Source organism: Leucoraja erinacea, chromosome 9 (genome assembly GCF_028641065.1).
Source record: "Leucoraja erinacea ecotype New England chromosome 9, Leri_hhj_1, whole genome shotgun sequence".
In the NCBI taxonomy this organism is placed as follows: domain Eukaryota; kingdom Metazoa; phylum Chordata; class Chondrichthyes; order Rajiformes; family Rajidae; genus Leucoraja; species Leucoraja erinaceus.
The window spans coordinates 13,250,655-13,271,451 of NC_073385.1; the positions used below are offsets into that span (position 1 = coordinate 13,250,655).

Below are 20,797 nucleotides of genomic sequence, written 5' to 3' on the forward strand. Positions count from 1 at the left end.
CGCTTTCTTCACTGCCTGCTGCACCTGCATGCCTACTTTCAATGACTGGTGTACCATGACACCCAGGTCTCGCTGCATCTCCCCTTTTCCTAGTCGACCACCATTTAGATAATGGTCTGCTTTCCTGTTTTTGCCACCAAAACCTCACATTTATCCACATTATACTGCATCTGCCAAACATTTGCCCACTCACCCAGCCTATCCAAGTCACCTTGCAGTCTCCTAGCATCCTCCTCACAGCTAACACTGCCCCCCAGCTTAGTGTCATCCGCAAACTTGGAGATATTGCCTTCAATTCCCCAATAGTCCCCAGTAGTAGGATAATGCTAGTGAAAGGGGTGATCGCTGGTCGGCACGGACTCGGTGGGCTGAAGGGCCTGTTTCTGCGCTTCAGCTCTAAAGTCTAAAGGATTGCGCACAGGAACTTAAGTTTGCTGCTTTGGGAAGCTGATGGATAGGTACCTGCACCGTTAGTTAGATAGAGCTCTTAAAAGATAGCGGAGTCAAGGGATATGGGGAGAAGGCAGGAACGGGGTACTGATTGTGGATGATCAGCCGTGATCACAGTGAATGGCGGTGCTGGCTCGAAGGGCCGAATGGTCTCCTCCTGCATCTATTGCCTTTTGTCTATTAATGTGATCTGCAAACGTTAGCATGTACATGCATTTACACGGCAATGCATGCTGTTTTTTAATGAATTATTTGGAGAGGGGGATGTGGGTGTGCGAGCCCGGCTTTAAAATGTATAACTAGAAGTAAAGCTGGCTTGGAACAGTGTCCCACTCCTGAAAAACATAGGTGGTTTAATAAAATAAGTTATAGTTTGAATTTAAGGAAAACAATTTTTTTGGATTGATCCCACACAGAATACTTTGGCAGCACTAGATGGGATTTGATTTAAAACAATGTTCAGTACACGACCCCCGAGGGAAGTGCATGCCGAAACGTGCATGTCACAGGGCCAGAGACACCAATGTACTCATCTCATTTTTGGCTCTCGAGGGCTATAAAGTGTCAATGCTCTGGACCACATTGTATTATTCATTCAGTGGTCATACTACAGAAACCTTTTTGGATCAGATAAACAGATCTGCGGCACCAGAGTCAAATAGCAACATGCCCACCTCATGCTCTTGGGTCATTACACGCGCAAAATTGGCACTCAATCATTCAAATTGGAACCAACATGCTGTTTTTCCTGCTGATTGGGCTTAGCAAGTTGATACCTGCAGGGATTACTAAATATACTGACGTCGGATTCTCTGAAAACATGGTTGTGTGCCACAGTGCTGCAACGAAAGGTAAAGGAACCAAAACATAAACCCAGTGGCGTCTCATACAATGTGTAGGAAGGAACAGCAGATGCTGGTTTACACTGAAGGACACAAAAAGCTGGAGTAACTCAGCGGGTCAGGCAGCATCTCTGTCGGAGTGAATAGGTGACATTCCGGGTCGAGACCTTTCTTTAGTCTGAGAATCAGACCTTTTCATACCTCTTTCATACAGTGCCCTCCATAATGTTTGGGGCAAAGACCCGTTATTTACTTATTTGCCTTTGTACTCCACAATTTGAGATGTGTAGTAGGAGAAAAATCACATATGGTTGAAGTGCACATTGTCAGATTTAATTAAAGGCCATTTTTATACATTTGTTTCACCATGTAGAAATCACAGCAGTGTTTATACATAGTCCCCCCATTTCAGAGCACCACAATGTTTGGGACACATGGCTTCACAGGCGTTTGTAATTGCTCAGGTGTGTTTAAATGCCTCCTTAATGCAGGTGTAAGCGAGCTGTCAGCACCGAGTCTTTCCATCACCTTTGGAAACTTTTATTGCTGTTTATCAACATAAGGACCAAAGGTGTGCCAATGAAATTCAAAGAAGCCATTATGAGAAACAAGAATAAAACTGTTAGAGACATCAGCCAAACCTTAGGCTTACCAAAATCAACTGTTTGGAACATCATTAAGAAGAAAGAGAGTTCTGGTGAGCTTACTAATTCCAAGGGGACTGGCAGGTCAAGGAAGACCTCCACGGCTGATGACAGAAGAATTATCTCTATAATAAAGAAAAATCCCCAAACACCTGTCCGACAGATCAGAAACACTCTTCAAGAGTCAGGTGTGGATTTGTCAATGACCATTGCCCGCAGAAGACTTCATGAACAAAAATACAGAGGCTACACTGCAAGATGCAAACCACTAGTTAGCTGCAAAAATAGGATGGCCAGTTTACAGTTTGCCAAGAAGTACTTAATAGAGCAACCACAGTTCTTGAACAATGTCTTGTGGACAAATGAGACAAAGATCAACTTATATCAGAGTGATGACAAGAGCAAAGTGTGGAGGAGAGAAGGAACTCCCCAAAATCCAAAGCATACCACCATCTGTGAAACACGGTGGTGGGGGTGTTATGGCCTAGGCGTGTATGGCTGCTGAAGGTACTGGCTCACTTATCTTCATTGATTCAATTCAATTCAACTTTAATGTCATCGCACAAATACAAGTATTAGTACAACGAAATGCAGTTTTACGTCAGTCCGTAGTCCAATGATACAACTGCTGATGGTGGTAGAATGATGAATTCTGAAGTGTATAGACACATCCTATCTGCTCAAGTTCAAACAAATGCCTCAAAACCCAGCAGTTCATTCTGCAGCAAGACAATGATCTCAAACATACTGCTAAAGCAACAAAGGAGTTTTTCCAAAGCTAAAAAATGGTCAATTCTAGAGTGGCCAAGTCAATTACCTGATCCGAACCCAATTGAGCCTGCTATTTATATGTTGAAGAGAACACTGAAGGGGAATAGCCCCCAAAACAAGCATAAGCTAAAGATGGCTGCAATACAGGGCTGGCAGAGCATCACCAGAGAAGACATCCAGCAACTGGTGATGTCCATGAATCGCAGACATCAAGCAGTCACAGCATGCAAAGGATATGCAACAAAATACTAAACATAACTACTTTCATTTACATGACATTGCTGTGTCCCAAACATTTTGGTGCCCTGAAATGAGGGGACAAGTCAAGTCAAGTCAAGTTTATTTGTCACATACATTTGTCACACAGACTATGTACTAACACTACTGTAATTTCTACATGGTGAAACCAAAATGTATAAAAATACCCTTTATTAAAATCTGACAATGTGCACTTTAACCACATGTGATTTTTTTTCTATTACAAATCTCAAATTGTGGAGTACAGAAGCAAATAAATAATGGATGGTTCTTTGTCCCAAACATTATGGAGGGCACTGTATCTCCAGATTCCCTCTCCTGACTCTCACTGAAGAAGGGTCTCAATCCGAAACGTCACCTATTCCCGTTCTCCGGAGATCCTGCTGACCCGCTGAGTTTATCCGGCATTTGATAACGGGTTTTTTTTCTACTGAATAAACACGTAATTTACTGCAAATGTATTGGTGTGATTCATCAGCGTTTAGCGAAAACATTCCCAGTGATGCATGCTTTAGTCTGTAATGGACCATTACTCAAAAACAAAATGCGAAAATTACATTTTACGTGGAAGAGTTTGAACTGCGATACAAAGATATGCCAGCAAGTTCTTATTTATTCAAGATTCTGCCGAGAGATTTCAGTCAGAAGGGCCCCATGCACACAACAGGATAATGACCTTGGCGGAATGGCGGAGAATAATCAAGATTTAAAAAAAAAAAGAGCATTCCCGGACTCTTGCACTTTTCTGAATAAAAATCATTACAGAAGAGATTAAGCGGACTGTTCTTTGGTGCACGCCAAATAAACACATCACAACATCTTTTGACAATTATATGGAGTTCATTAGATGAATCTTGAAACCCCACCGTCAATACTTAAAACTAAATTTAATCAGTGTAACAGGAGACTCCCTCTTGGATTAAGTTGCCACTGCCATGTGGTACTGATTTGGTTATTTTGCTCAAGTAAAATGGAGTATTTTATGTACTTCAGGATATAATAGGATTTCCAATTTAAAATAAAGCACCATATGATTGCAACAACTGCAAAGAGCACAGTATTCAAGCACACAAATACATTTGTAACATTGTTGAAGTTGATACTGCCAGGGATTTAGATTATCTAGTTTCACTAAAATTCTCAGAAAGAGCGTTGATCTTGTTAAAGAAAATTTAAGACGAACATTTCTAAGTCACAGGTGAAAAGAACAGAACTGGCACCAAACAAGTTTGGCCTGCAAATGCGATTTCATACCACAACAAAAAGCCCAGAAAGATGTTACCATCAAATAACAATTAGAACACAATTCCATGATTTAAAACTGTACAAGGACCTCAAAAGTATTTGACCGTAGACATTGGGAACTGCAAATAAAGTGATGAAGCAACTCAGCATATCAAGCAGCATCTTTGGAGAATACGGGTAGGTGACATTTTGGATTGGGACCCTTCTTCAGCCTAATGATTGCTTACAAAATCATTTCTATATTACTGAGAACCAAGAGTTCTTTTTCTCATCACCCCTGCATTGGCACGCCTACATGAGCTTAATCCCCCACAAATCTAAGATTTAAATTTTTATTCTGGTATCTAGATCACATCCTGGGCCCATTCCAACCTCGAACCTGCTCCAACCCTTCAAGAATGCGATTCCTTCAGTTCTGGATGACCTCGTCGGTCCAGCCGAGACACTCGAGTCAAATTACCTGTGTTCTGCTTACAGTCCAGTGGTATGAATATTGATTGCTCTCACTTCAGGTAGCACCGGCATTCCCTCTCTCTCTCCCCTTCCCAACCCAAGCCACACTAGCTTCTCATTTTCACCATACAAACAGCTAGTTTCCTTTATCATCGTTACTTTTTTGCATATCTTTCATTTATTGTTCTTTATCTCTCCACTTCACTGTCTTTATCTCTGGTTACTTTATCTCTAACCAGTCTGAAGCAGGGACTCGACCCAAAACGTCACCCATTCCTTCTCCCCAGAGATGCTGCCTGTCCCGCTGAGTTACTCCCGTTTTTTGTGTCTATCTTCTGATTTCTACTTGAGCAGTTGCACAATCACTCAGCTCCCTCCATGCCTCGTCTAACTTTCTCTCTTCACTCCCACCTAAGCCGGCTCACCAAGTGTTTCATTTATTTGGCACGTCATCTAAATACTCCACCTCCTTCGTCCTTCCTATAGTGGCCAACCTCACACTTCAGTTTCCACGCTTCCAGCTGAAGAGGTTTATTGCACATTCCTCAAGTGCCAAACACATTACCTGGTCAGCTACTTCATAGCTAAAGGAAGCAACTTTGTGCATTAAGTGACTGCCGCATTTCCTATGTTACAAACAATTACGTCATTTGAAATCTTAATTGGCTTCCGAGGCTGTGGAAGGCACAACTTAAATCAAAGCCCTCACAAACAGGTTAGCATAGCCTTACTCGCTTATAGCATGTGCTCATGAAGCAAGCAACTCTTTAAAGAATAGCCAGAGGTTGGGCACTTGGCTGGCTTGTGAGTCGCAATGCTGACTCGAAGTCAGTGTATCCTCTTCAAAAGGTTTGCTGGTATGCAGCGGTAATTTATTCTGCTTGGATAGAGTGGATGTGGAGAGGATGTTTCCACTAGTAGGAGAGTTTAGGACCAGAGATAGCCTCATAATTAAAAGACGTGGCTTTAGGAAGGAGATGAGGAGGAATTTCATTAGTCAGAGGGTGGTGAATCTGTGGAATTCATTGACACAGAAGGCTGTGGAAGCCAGGTCAATGGATATTTATTAAGGTGGAGATACATTCTTGATGAGTACGGGTGTCAGGGGTCATGGGGAGTGGGCAGGAGAATGGGGTTGAGGGGGAAAGATAGATCAGCCATGATTGAATGGCAGTCGACTTGATTGGTCAAATGGACTAATTCTGCTCCCCCCTCCCACCCCACCCCCGAGGAAGTACAGAATAGTTCAGTGTTGGAGACGCCAAATTTTGGATGGGATATTTATTTCAGGTGGAGGCAAAATACCTATTGGTAACAGCATGAAAAGCAATTTGCCCTGATGTTCCAGCCAAAATTTATCCCTTAACCAGTCTTAAAATTCTTGTCATCTTGTTAGAGGCAACGGGACATGCAACACTTACTTTTAGCTTAAAAAGTACAGTGGAACAACTGAAGCTGTTATTATTTTAAGAGCAAAATTAAGTGCGATTTGGGTTGAGCTTTATGGGAGCCCCTGGGGTAAAATAACCAAATCACTCTCCATTCTTACTTGCATGATTAAAAATAATCATCCCACATCCACTCATATCAAACTAAATATTTTTCAACTCATGGTTATAAGAGCATGCTTTTCATTTCCAGTTGGATGCTTTGAGGACAACTAATAAAGGTAGATACTTTTATATATGTACGTGACAGCTTTCAAATATAGTTCACAACAAAATAGACTGCCAGTATTTCAGTACCTCAATACAAGATACACAAATTAAAAATATTTCTCATACATATATTATTTACGTAGACACATGAATACGTGTGCGCGCGCGTGCGTGCGTGTGCGCACACACACCCTCTTCCAAAATTAAGGAAAATTCTGATGGCCTATTTTAATAAAAATGCACTTTAGTGAATACTTGCAAATAAACAAGTCATTTCAGTGGGGAAACTGGTTTCCCTCAAAACACACTGGATTAAATAAAAGTAACATTTTAAAATTCCCAGAGGTGAAAGAATGATCATAAAATGGAAACTTACGGTATCCAACATCTCTCTGGTGTGAGCAGCAGATACACAAAACCTGGCTCTAGATTCTATGATGGGGGTGGCAGGAAATCCAACCACCACCACTCCAATGTTTCTTTTCAGCATTTCTCGCCCAAAAGCACTGTAGAAATAACACGGATTTAAAACATGTATTAATGAAACATGAACAGTCAAAAAGAGCAAACAGCGAATATTACTACTATTCAGAGGGGGAAAGGTGTCAAAGTAAGAGGAATCATTTAAAACAAAATCAGAAACTCAGTAGATTTTTGTTTTTCCAAATCAATAATATAAACATCAATGGGTCAGACAGCATCTCTGGAGAAAAGGAATAGGTGACGTTTCGGGTCGCCTATTCCTTTTCTCCAGAGATGCTGCCTGTTCTGCTGAGTTACTCCAGCTTTGTGTCTATCTTTGGATTAAACCAGCATCCACACTTCTTTCCTACATCTAAGCATCAACCATTTAAACAGCAAAATAAATTCAAGTGGGATCTTTGAGAAGACAGCCACAAGAATAATAAACTCACAGTACTATGCTTGGATCATCCTGACCAAGAGTGGCTGCATTCAGACCTGCACACCTACATTCATTTTGTAACCCTGCAATTTTCTGAGTCTCAAGCCTCATAAATAGCATTAACATTTTTGCTCTATCTAAACACGGGAGCAATGCTTTATTTAGTGCTCAATCTACATGCCTAAACCACGTTACAATCACATTGTTACACTGCTGCTTTAAGAGCCCGTCCCACTTGGCGATTTTTTCGGCGACTGCCGGCGTCATTGACTGACGTATCAGGGGCGCCGAAAGATTTTGAACATTTCAAAACCCAGCGGCGACAAAAAATGTTGCGACACTTAAGGAAACACCGCCCGTCAATACGTGGTCACCGCCGTGACTTTTTCAGTGACCTGATGCCAGCAGTCGTCGAAATTTTTTATTTTTTTTAAATCGCCAAGTGGGACAGGCCCTTTACATTGTAAATGGATTAATTGTAATCATGCATTGTCATGTATCTGCTGACTGATTAGCACACAACAAAAGCTTTTCATTGTACCTCGGTACATGCAACATAAAATAAACTAAATTTTTGTTCAACTTTCAAAAGCATTCCCTTGTGGAAACTTCTACTTGTTCACTTTATTTGTGAATTAAAGAAATGTGAATTTAATAAAAAAGTATATGATCACATGAATACCATTTACAGGTGCACAACCTTTTATCCGAAAGCCTTGGGACCAGACACTTGTCGGATTTCGGACATTTTCGGATTTCCGAATGGAAGATTTTTAGCGTAGATTAGGTAGGTAGCGCGGGCGGCTTGAAAAGTCTGGAGCGACTGCCTCCTCCCCGGAGACCGGGGAATCATTGTAAATCATTGCATAAATGTTAGTCAGTTAGTTTGGAGGGATTTTATGTGGTGGTGGTGGGGTGGGTGGGTGAAGGGGTAAACTTTAATTCTTAGTCCCCTACCTGGTCGGCGACTCCCAACATCGCGGAGCTGGGGGCTCCGTCCGGCCGCGGGCGGCGCCGGTTGTAGCTCCGACCCCGGCAACTCGACCCCTGGCTGCGAGGCGCTCCAAATCCAGCGCCGCCCGCAGCCCCCAGCTCCGCGAACGTTGGGAGAAGGCGGCCTCAGCGCCCTGGAGCTTACCGCACAGCGACCCGGTAAGGCATTGCCCACTTCCCACTGGTATCCCAGCTCTGCGACGCCGCCGACTCCCAACATTTGCGGAGCCTCGCAGCCAGGGGTAGAGTTGCCGGGGTCGGAGCTACAATCGGCGCTGCCCGCATCCCCAGCTGGGAGTTGGCGGCCACAGCGCTGCGGAGCTTACTGCACGGTGACCCGGTAAGGCATTGACCGCTCCCTGCCTCTCCGACCAGGTAGGGGACTAAGAATTAAAGTTTACCCCTTCAACCCCCCCCCTTCACATAAAAGTCCTCCAAACTAACTGACTAACATTTAAGCAATGATTTACAGATGTTTAAGTGTCTCCCCGGTCTCCGGGGAGGAGGCAGCCGCTACAGTAGTACAGACCTGGGTTGACCGTGGGCCGTTTCGGGTCAAGTTTGGCGCCAAACGCGAGCTTTGGTGTGCAGACGACATCCTGGAAAAATGGCCGGTTTTCGGAGTTTTTCGGTTTCCGGAACACCGGATAAAAGGTTGTGCACCTGTATTATTGTTGACATAATCTATCTAGCTGCTTAAAAATAAATAAAAGAATCACAGTATCTTAAAAAACAATCAAAATTCTAGGTGCAATTGCTAGCATTCAATAACTGTTGAACAATCTTGTGCACAATTCATGACTGCAGTCAATAAATCATTAATGTTCATACCCTGGAATAAACTAGCTAGAATTTACTACCGCAAAAGATATGTACTATGAGCAATGCACTCCTTAAACTGGGCTAATTGAGATGGACTTAAATAGAGGTTTTGGTGACTGATGCAATGGAACCTTTTTTGGTCATTGTTATTTTTAGGAACTATTATTTAATTGGCCCACTCCCTTTTTCCTCTCCTACAATCCAAGTTGTATCCTTAGTTAAGGCCTAGTATAGGAACAATGCAAAAACCAAACCGCTAGTGAAACTCAGCAGGTCAGGCAGAGGTTTTGTCACCCCCTATCACCCCCCCCCCCCCTCCTCTCCCATCAGGCATGAAGTACAGAAGTGTGAAAATGCATGTGACCAGATTCAGGAACAGATCTTTCCCAGCTGATATCAGACAACTGCACCATCCTATCAACAACTAGACTGCAGTCCTGAGCTACCAGCTACTTCCTTGGAGACCCTCGGACTATCTTTAATCTGACTTTATCTTGCATAAAACATTATTCCCCTTATCTTGTATCTGTACACTGTGGATGGCTTGATGGTAGTCATTTAGTCGTTCCACTGACTAGTTAGCATGCAACAAAAGCTTTTCACTGTACCTCGGTACACGTGAAACAAATTAAACATTTTGGTCGAGAACCTGCAGCAGGTATTGACTTATTGTCACGTGCATCTGGATGGAGCGAATGCTGCAATTTCTCATGGTCTTGGGCAGAGCAATGGCCATAGCAAGCTATGTTGCATCTGGACAGATTGCATTAATGATGCTCTTGTAGAAATAGGCAATTGGGGACATGCTGGAACTGCCTTAGTCAAAGGAAGTATTTCTTGGCCATTGTCAATGTGGTTGAATTAGGACAAACTGTTGGCGATATTTACTCCTAGGAACCCAAAGTTCTCAACCTTCCCCACTTCAGCACCATTGATGCAGACATGGGTATGTGCTCCATCCCACTTCTTGAAGTCAATGACCAGCTTCATTGCTTTGCTGACAGAGGCTGTTGTCTTGACACATGCCACTAACCACTTGAACTCCTGTATTCCAACATCATTGTTCCAAATCCAGTCCACTACGATAGTGTCTCATGCAAACTTGCAAACTGAGCTAGAGCAAAATTTGGCCACACAGTCATGATTGCACAGGGAGGAAAAACCCGAGTAGAGAGCCTTGTGGTCACTGGTGTTCAGAATGATCATGGAGGTTGAGCTGCATATTCTTACCGAATGCAGTCTGCAGATCAGTAAACCGAAGATCCAGTTGCTAAGAGAGATGCTGAGTTCTGGGTCCAGGAGCTTGGAGACAAGTTTGGTTGGAATTATGGTGTTGAAATCAGAACTATAGTCAATAAATAGGGATAACATGGATGTCCTTATTGTCCAAATGTTCAATGGATCACTGAGGGGCATTGAGATGTCATCTGCCGTGGACTTGTGGCGATAGTCAAACTGCAGTGGATCTAGGCCGTCTCGGAGGTTGACATTGATGTGCGCTATGACCAGCCTCTTGAAGCGCATCATGATGATGAATGTCAGGGCCACTCAATGGTGGGCGTTAAGGCATGTTACCTTTCCCTTCTTTGACACAGATTGGAGCAGGGAAGAGGTTAAATATGTTGGTCAATACACCCGCCATCTGGTACATGCAGGTTCCGAGGACAAGGCCACGGACTCCATCCAGGCAAGTCGCTTTTTATGGATTCATTCACAGAAAGGTCGGTTTGAAGTCTGCACGGTGACCTTGACTGTAGGTGAACAAGGCTGTTAGTGCAGGCGAGGCCATACCGCTGTGTGGACCCGCTGAACTCCTTCAGTAGTCATCTTTGCTCCAGATTACAGCACCTGCAGTCTCTTAAATCCCCATAAACCAAAGAATGTCTCATAGATTAGTCCAAGTGTAAATGCCTATGCAGAAATAAAACACAAACGACCCTCGGGCCTGCTCTACTCGACATTCTACCTCCATCTACATCATTTTCCTGCTCTATACCAACATTCCTAAATTCCCTTAGTGTGCAGAAATCCACCAGTCAGCTTTGGATGAAATAATGACAACCAGAAGCTTCCGGGAATTTTATTCTGAAATTGTGCCCACAGTCCTAGTGTCAGCCAGGAGAAACATCTTGAGTCTAGCCTGTCAAATCCTTCAAGAATTTGGCAAGTTTCACGACATGACTTCTCATTCTTTGAAATAAGAACAAAATCTCACTCTTCTTGATCTTCCTTCATACATCCCTGGACAGTCGAGTGAATCTTTGCTGCACTTCCTAATACGACAATCTTATGATTTAAGAAACCAAAACTATAAACAATATTCCAGCTGTGGTCTCACCAAGGCCCTAATAATAATTGCAAGAAGACTTCCTTAGTCCCGTTTTCAGAGCCCCTCGTTATAAAGGCTGACGCACCATTTCCCCTCCTGACTACTTACTGCACACCAGCAGTTTGGCCTTCATTGACAGGTCGACAAACACATCGCTACCCAACCTCACCATTTAACAAATACTTCACTTTTCTGTTACGTACATAATGGACAACTCTACATTCCATTTGCCAGGAGAAGCAGGGGCACAAACTCCAAATCCTACATTGCCAACCAGAGGACGATTCACTCAAACCCTCCTTGCACACATTAACCCCAATTCTAACAACACCAACCCTGTTAGTCAACCTCCTTGTGAAATGCCGCAAGAATCCTACTATACCATAACCTCTGGTTTTGCTTTATCTTTGCCAACAGAATTAACAAGCTCATCAGGAAGGCTGGCTACATCCTGGGGGTGGAGTTGAATTCCACTGGAGGTGGTCTTGGAGGGGAGGATGCTCCTCAAACTGCAGAGCATCTTGGACAATACAGCTCACCCCCTCCGTGACACACTGGTCAACCTGAGGAGCACCTTCAGCAACAGACTGGTTCTACCGAGATGCAGCACAGAACGCCACAGGAGATCCTTTTTCCCCTGTGGCTATCAAACTGTACAACTCCTCCCCGTACTGTTGTGGTATAGACTGACTGCCCCACCCCCTCCCCCCAATCTTTGCACTCCACCAATCCTGGACTTTCCACTCATCACTTTAATTTCATGTTTCAAGCATCTTGTTGTCTTCTATGACTGTTGGCAGACCAATTTCCCTCCTGGGATGAATAAACTTTTATGGTATCGCGTCCATGGCCTCAAAGTACTCCAGCAGATTAAGCAAATAATCTCACAACTGCTTGGTTAATCTGCTCAATCCTATTTTTCCTTTCGTGTTATGCTGTTATTACATCCTTCTTTGCAGATTTCAGCAGGTTTTCCTACCACTAATGTTGGACTAACAGGTCGATAGATACCATTGTATTGTCCTTTCTGTAACGCAAGGGCCATATTTGTTCATGTCGAATCCACAGGAATAATTTCAGAATATACCACTCTGGTAGATGATAACCATATCCAGTAACCACTCAAAAGCAACCACTTTCAAAATATTTGCGATGCAAATCACCTGGTCCGCGATTTTCAGATTCCAATTTTCCAACATTGAAATTTCTATTTCTTGACTAACATGCAATTCCCTCATTCGAGAGAACCTTCCACAATGGAACATAGAACAGTGTGGCACAGCACATGCCCTTCGGCCCATCATGATCTTGCTGAACATGATGCCATGTTAAACAAATCGCCTGGCCTGCACATGATCCATATCAATCCATTTCTTGTTTTTCTGTGCCTCTCTATAATAGCCTTCTAAATTCCACTATCCTATCTACCACTACCCGTGGGAGCGCACCATTCACCCACTGCAGTGTGGGGGGGAAAAAACACTTGCCCCACACATCACCTTTAAACTTTATCTCTCTCACCTTAAAGGTATGCCCTCTAGCCTGACATTTCCACCCAGGGGGAGAAAAAAAGGTTATGACCATGTACCCTAACATGCCTCAATATTGATGTTCAGGCAGATATATTGATGTAAAGCAGGAAATAGATCTAGCCCATTCATGTCTTCATTTGTGGACAAGGTCTTAACTCTCTCCACTAGGAGAGAATGTCAAGAGTGCAGTTGCTCGTACTGACATCTTTTGTTTCCTAACTGGACCCAGCCAACAAAGGGACACGGTCCAAAAGTAAATGAAACGTTGGTAATTCCCATCCCTTTTCAATATACAAGCGAAGAAACTGCAAATCTGTTGTGGCTGAAGATAGATGCAAAATGCTGGAATAACTCAACGGGACAGGCAGCATCTTTCGTGAGAAGGAATGGGCAACATTCCAGGTCTCGAACCGAAACATCACCCATTCTTTCTCCCCAGAGATGCTGCCTGCCCCGCCGAGTTCCTCCAGCATTTTGCGTCTATCTTCGGTTTAATTCAGCATCTGCGGTTCTATCCTACACAAATTGGTGTGGCTGATCTGCATTTGAAATAAAAGGAAATAACATCACCCATTTATAATCTGTTCACTTGTATTCTTTTTTCATTTGAAGTCGCAATCCAGTGGAGGTATTTTGCAAAACTGACAGTTAATTCTGCTGCTGCAGACAGCTGAAGGAAACTAAAAAAACAAATCAGAGTCTAAACTACAAAGCTTAAGTGTTTTTCATTTACCCAATTTTGGCTGGCATGTAGAGCATCAAAGGCACCACTGGTGAATCATCATTTCCATAGATAATGAATCCCATTTCCTTCAGTCTTCTTCTGAAGTAACGAGTGTTCTCCGCCAGCTGTTGAACCCGGTTCTGACCTAAACATGAGACGAACAACAAATACAAGACATGTAAGTGATTTAAAACTACAGGTGCAATGAAGCCCGGGGTGCTGAAGCACGGGATTATGTGAACCTTATAAAAATGCACATCCTGGGTAAAGACACACATCTAGCTGAGATCATTTTGCTTTAGATTAAATGTTAGTCTTTTCTCTTGCATTATTTTAAAGCACTTCCATTCAAATTTGATACTGGACGAATTAATGTTTTTTAAACATCTTGTCAAAGGGTGAAACTTAGTCACATTATAATTTCACAAGTCATAGGTGCAGAATTAGGGCATTCGGCCCATCATCTACTCCGCCATTCAATCATGGCTGATCTATCTTTTCCTCTTAACCCCATTCTCCTGCCTCCCTCCCCCCATAACCACTGACACCCGTACTAATCAAGAATCTATCCATCTCTGCCTTAAAAATATCAATTGACGGCCTCCACAGCTTCTGGGGTTAGGTGCTCTGCTAAAACGATCAGATAAACTGCTAGCTTCAATGCACCCATTCAACCACAAGCAGAGGACAAACACAGGGGATCATCTCAATGTACACAAAATGTCTAGGAAGGAACTACAGATGCTGGTTTATACTGAAGATAGACACAAAATGCTGGAGTAACTCAGCGGGTCCTGAAACGTCACCTATTTCTTCTCTCCAGAGATGCCGCCTGACCCGGTGAATTACTCCAGCTCTTTGTCTCCATCTCAATGCACACGCCTGGCTTACTTCCTCTTTGATGCTTGCCAAAAGAAATTGGCTCCTTCAAGAAATAAAGGAATTTTTATTTGACATATCTGGACTCAAACGATTCACAAATATCGCTCGCACACATTCATGTTGTTTTCATATGCTCGACTTCACAGTATTTATTAAAAAATTTACCCGCTCAATTCCGTGGATAATTAGTTTGCGTTCAAACTACGCCAGTGCATACAGCACAGACACTGAGCTAGCTTTGAGGTAGCAGTACTATACTGGGGATTATTGTAATCAAACAATTGAACTGAAAAACCAAATCATTTACAAGTAAACAATCACATATTGGTTGAGAGAAATGAAGCATAGAATTAGCAAGATGATAATAAAAGATGGACATAAGAACTTCTTTACTCAACGAGTGACTAGCATTTAGAATAATTTTGTGCAGTGTAATGAAAGAGAATATATTGATGTTACTCAAGATTCGAATAGGAAAATCCAGGCACAAGGAATTACCATTGCTGGTTTAAAAAACAGCAAAGTGCTGGAGTAACACTGGCCAGGCAACATCTCTGGATGATATGGATGGATGACAGGTCTGAAGGGTCCCGACCTGAATCGTCATCTATCCATGTATTCCAGAGATGCTGCTTGACCCGCTGAGTTACACAAGCACTAATTTTGAAAGGAGAATTGAGATACTGCAATATGGCAATGATGAGAACCAACCATCCTAATGTGGTTGAATTTCATTCAAGCAATATATAACAGAGTATTAAGATTTGTCCCAGCACTTTGATTTCTTCATTGCACCATTTTGAGGTGTGAATATTGTCCCATGAATATTGAGAGTTGTGATGTGCCGATTTGTAAAGGACCCACCCAGCTGTGGTGTATTTAATACTTCAATGAGACCTTACAGTATTTTATATCCATGCCTTAATATTGGAAGTTACTAACTTTAGTGACCAATTGAAACACTACAAATTAAACACTGCGGCTGAGATGCACTTCATGATAAAAAAGACCTGCAATGCACCAGTTTAACAATGCCAGGCCAAGGGAAGACAACTGGTAGCCTCCACTTTTAAACAAAATGATTTTAGACCCAAGCATAAGCTAGGTGCAGCCTCTCAGTAGTTCAGGCCTTGCATAAATGGAGATTGCAACCCCTGATCCATCCTAATAAATTGAGACAAACTATTCAAACAATCTATTCCGTTCATTTTATAAACTTCAATCACCCGAGCCTGCACGTTTGAAATGTAGCCCCAGCTCGCAGCTTATCTTGGTGACTAAGATGCTTTAAACAGGGCATTAATCATGCAACCCTTCTCTGCACTCTTCACAAATCCTCAATGCCACCTATGTAGTGATTGCATTTGCGATATCACAAATGTATTTTATCCAGATTAAGAACAAGAATGAAAACAGCACCGCCAGGTGAGGCTACACCTGCAACCAATAAACATCGCTGTGGAATATTCAATACTACAATGAGACCAACAATATCTCAAGCAGAAACCAAACTGCCGATGAACTGAACAGGTTGAGTACCATCTATGGAGAAAACGAGGGTGGGTGGGGATGGGATGAAGCTTTTGGGCGGAGAGCCCACATCAGGACTAAGAGCAGAGACTAAGAGTGGAGGGGGAAGGTAGGCAGACAGTAAGTAGGGAGAGATGAAGGGCAGATGCAAGTAGATGGGGGAGGGGATCTAGTGCTCATCGTAGGTGGATGGAACAAAAATCGGAGGATAGGAGACCGAGAATGAGAATGAACACAAAGCCAAGGGTTGCCTTAAAACAGAAAAGTAATTGCTCATATCATTGGATTGTAGACTACCCAGATGGAATACAAGACGTCATTCTCTGCCAGGTAAAAAGGTGGATTTTGTTTAATTTTATAAGCCAACACTTGGAATAAGTGGTCAGAATTTAAGCTACCTTTCCCAGTAGGATATTTACTTTTCATTCAGTCACCAATTTTTTTTTTTTTCTTCAGAAAGTGCTTGGTACTCTTGTGAGGACCCTTTACATTTCAACACAGGACTTCGGAAGGACTTCTTTGATCGTAAAGAGCGCTTGAATCCTCTGCAGAGGTGGAAAACCGAAAGACCCCACTAAAAGTTTAATTCTCTGGAGTCTGAGGAAGGGTTCAGTCTCAAAACGCCACCTATTTTACTTCTCTTAAGATGCTGCCTGACCCGCTGAGTTACTCTAACCTTTATACTCGTTAGTATAAACCAGTGTCTGCAGTTCCTTCTTACACAAGAACTTCATTGTTGTGCTTCTGGATGCATATGACAATTAAACACTTGAAAATGATGGAAACACCAAGACAGCCTGCAGCTGCGTGCAGAGGTACCAAGGTCCCATTTTAGATTGAAGATCATCCCATAATTCTATTTCATCTGCAGTTTTTATTTGCCTCGTGTGGTATGTGAAATAACAGAACTTCGCATTGCTGGCAAAATCTCTTATTTTTAGGCAATGGGCAATGTGAACACAAGTAGGCCAACAAATCAGCCCTTAAGTATAAGAGAAAACTATTAGTCATGATAACAGCTTCACACTAGACAGCAGAACCATGGACTAGTAACTCAAGCTGAAGCCGACCTATTCTATTAATATTTGTTGATTGACAAGGAGTCATAAAATCTGAACATCTTTAGTCCACTGGGATTTGACATCAGGCACACAAAACCTTCTCGTTTTGAGAGAATACGGATTAAAGGAAACAGCTCTGAACATTATACTTGATCAAGATCTTTTTTAGCAGGTTGACTCGTCTACAGGAGTATAATTATAATGAAATGTAAATTGGGAACGCGATGGTATCAAAGCAAACTCCTCTGCCCACCCATATTAGTAGTTTGTGCAAAAGATGAGATGTTTCAGACACTTTAAAGTCGTGGCACGAGAGGTAAATTGGGCCTGAAGTGCATGATTGAAACATCCCATTTCTAGTCCACCACAGACAAATTCTGGCTTTGATTAAAGCAAGAACATCAAAACAATCAGAAAAGTGTGGTTCCACATCTGTTCTTGTGGATGGGTGGAAGTACAGACTGGAACATTTAATTATAAAGATCATTTTCAGTCAATAACTAGATTAAGGAGCCAAGGCAGAAAAACAGTTTGCACCTTTACAAAAACAGACACAAAGTGATGGAGCAACTCAGCGGGACAGGCAACATCTCTGGAGGAAAAGGATAGGTGACATTTTCGGTCAGGACCCTTCTTTGGATTGAAGATGGGAGGAGGGGGGGGGAAGGGAGAAGGAGTTTGCATGTTTTTGCCGTGACTGCATGGGTTTCCTCTGGATGTTCCAGTTTCCTCCCTGAACCCACTATAAAATTCCCCTAACGTGCATGTAGGGAGTGGAGGGTGTGTAGGGAGTTATTAGAGAGTATTCTGAGGGATAGGATATACATGCACTTAGATGTACCAGGGCTGTTTGTACATGGGAGGTTGTGTCTCACAAATCTAATGGGACTTGTGTGAATGGGACATGGTTGTCGTGGGCAAGTTGGGCTGAAGGGCCCATTTCCATGCTGTTGGACTCAATAACTCAATGACACATAACCGCCATATCCTCTGCCTAGTTAAAAGCCTACTATTGTATCTGCCTCCACCACCACCCCATGCAGCTTGTTCCAGGCATCCACACAGTGCAAATTAACTTGCCCATACATCTCCTTTAAATTGTGCCCCTTTCACATTAAAGTCTTTGACATTTTCACCTTGTCAAAAAGGAAAACACATTCAGGTTTTCTCTCTTCAACATTTTAAAGCCTGGCCATGTTTAACTAAGCCCAGTTCAGAGCAAAGCCTTAACTGAAAAACATTAACTTTGTTTTCTCCCACAAAGGGGTGGCATGGTGACACAGCGGTAGAGCTGCTGCCTCACAGCGCCAGAGACCCAGGTTCAATCCTGCCGACTTGTGCTGTCTGCACTGAGTTTGTATATTCTCCCTGTGACGTGCGTGGGTTTCCTCAGGGATCTCAGGTTTCGTCCCACACTCCAAAGACGTACAGGTTTGTAGGTAAATTGGCTTGGCATAATGTACATTTTCCCCTAGTGTGTGCAGGATAGTGTATGTGTGCAGGGATTGCTGGTCGGTGGTGATGCCGTGGGTCGAAGGGCCTGTTTTCCGCGCTGTATCTCTAAACTATACTGCCTGACATACTGAACATTTCCAACTTCTGTTTCTAGTAGACATACATTTTTGGTATGTGATTTTGTCCTGTTTGAAGTTTGAGATGCTGACCAGTATTACTTTACTGGCAAGTAAACCTTAGATCAGTCCCAACATGGATTAGCTCCTCCCACCCCCTAGTTCTCCGACCAGTCCGACTGTCCTCTTGATAACATTTTCTCTGCATGCTTCGTTGTCACCTTCCCCGAGCGAACAACAATCTATTCTACATTTTCCTTGAACCTCATCCCCTTTGATGTCTCGCACTCACATCTTACACTTCCTTATCTCTGTGTCTCCCTCTCCCGACTCACAGTCCGAAGGGTCTCGACCTGAAACGTCACCCATTCGTTCTATCCAGGGATGCTGCCTGTTCCCCCGAGTTACTCCAGCACTTTGTGTCTATCTTTGGAGTAAACCAGCATCTGCAGTTTCCTTCCTACACATATGGATTAGTCTCAGCTGCTCAACATGCATGCAAATTCTAACTGCGTATGGGGCTGAAGGCTTTTGCTTCTATATCAGCACAACTACAACACAGCATCGCCGATCTACAGTGTATCATCTCGCAGTATCAGATTTGGCAACTAACACACCATGCCAAATTTAGCTCTTATTCCAATTGTATATCTCAGGAAACCGCTCCACCAGCAGTAAAGCATAAATGGGCATAATGTACAATGGGAACAGTTCACAATCATGGAAATGACAGTGGTGAAGGGGGAGATATGCATTCTGCCCTGCTCTTTGGAAATGCTGATTCAAAGCTTTCACGACTTCAATGTCACCAGCATATATTTAAGCAAACTCAATGCAACCCGAAGACGAAGGTTCTTGCCCCAACTGAATCCAATGCACTTGAAAGCTGGATTAAAGCTGTTCATGTGAATTATAGGTTTCAAAACTTTGAAAATAAAATCCATGAATCTGAAATAAAACAAAACGCTAGAAAGACATAGACTGTGAAAAGAGAAACAATTATTGCTCGAGGTCGAAGATCCATCAAAGTATTTGAAGTGACTGCATCTAGTTTGTAAGGCCCATTTGGAAAGCACATCCTTGAAAGATTACATATGCACATCTGGTAACTTTTATTTCCTGTGTTTAACAAACACCAAATTACGATAAGGTCATGATGTTAGACAATGCATTTTTCGTTGATGAGCGATCAAGTATAAACTGGGCAACAAGAGGGCGCGACTTGCTCTGTTTCTCTACATATGTAGCTGGAGACGAGAAATTAAACTTGTTTTTTGTTTCATATTCCCATTGAATTTTGCTTTTGCTTCTGGGATTTATATCCTGTCAACAATTTTTCAAAGCTGTTTAAAAAATAGGGAAGTTATTAGGTTTTGACAAGTGAAAGTGAAATGAGGACAACATAAGTTGATTTGAGGGGTTACAATCACTAATTAGATTTGCAGCTTCATCTCATTTCGTGCTTGGTGTAAAGATATGGGTTAGATGTATTCTTGTTAGTAATCCCTTATCCAATTAAATTGGAATACAACTTTTCAAAATCAGAAAATATTGAACCTTGGAATTAAATAGAAAGCCTCATGGTAGCAACTTGGTCGATATGACGATAGCTTCCTTGCTAAGTATAATTCGGAAAGCAATCAAGTGAACACAATAGCTTTTAGCTGTTACTATACAGCCGTAACAGGTTTAGTTTAGTTTAGAAATATAACGTGGAAACAGGCCTTTTGGCCCACCGAGTTCACACTGACCATGATCACCTGGTACGCGAGTTCTATCCTACACATGAGGGACAATTTATCGAAATCAACCAACCCATAAAACTGCATGCCTTTGGAATGTGGGAGGAAACCAGAGCACCCGAAGAAAACCCACGCAGTCACAGGGAGAACATACAAACTCTGTACAGACAGCTTCTGTAGTCAGGATCAAACCCGGATCTCTGGCGCTGACAGGCAGCAATCCAACAACAGTTTACAATACAACAATTAACTAAAACAGGAGAAACTGCAGTAAACTCCAAACAAACTGACACAACTGAATTCAGTTTATCCAGGCAACAACCTGGTGACGAGGACTGAACTGCTACAATCCTGTTAGTTCAAGTTCAAGTGAGTTTATTGTCATG

General features: G+C 42.6%; 1 protein-coding gene and 1 long non-coding RNA gene across 2 annotated transcripts in view; one reads left to right on the forward strand and one right to left on the reverse strand.

The window, feature by feature from the left end:
- Positions 1 to 13,628, forward strand: part of LOC129700028 (uncharacterized) — a 36,276-nt gene extending 22,648 nt beyond the window's left edge. The window contains exons 2-3 of the long non-coding RNA XR_008723975.1: positions 4,559 to 4,694; positions 11,787 to 13,628. This is a non-coding gene — a long non-coding RNA (uncharacterized LOC129700028). The remainder of the gene's footprint in view (positions 1 to 4,558; positions 4,695 to 11,786) is intronic.
- LOC129700027 (serine palmitoyltransferase 2-like) overlaps positions 1 to 20,797 on the reverse strand; it is a 125,712-nt gene that overhangs the window by 10,486 nt on the left and 94,429 nt on the right. Inside the window, exons 10-11 of the mRNA XM_055640178.1 lie at positions 13,635 to 13,770; positions 6,698 to 6,827 (exon numbers count right to left, since the gene is read on the reverse strand). Coding sequence (XP_055496153.1) covers positions 6,698 to 6,827; positions 13,635 to 13,770 — 266 coding nt within the window. The remainder of the gene's footprint in view (positions 1 to 6,697; positions 6,828 to 13,634; positions 13,771 to 20,797) is intronic.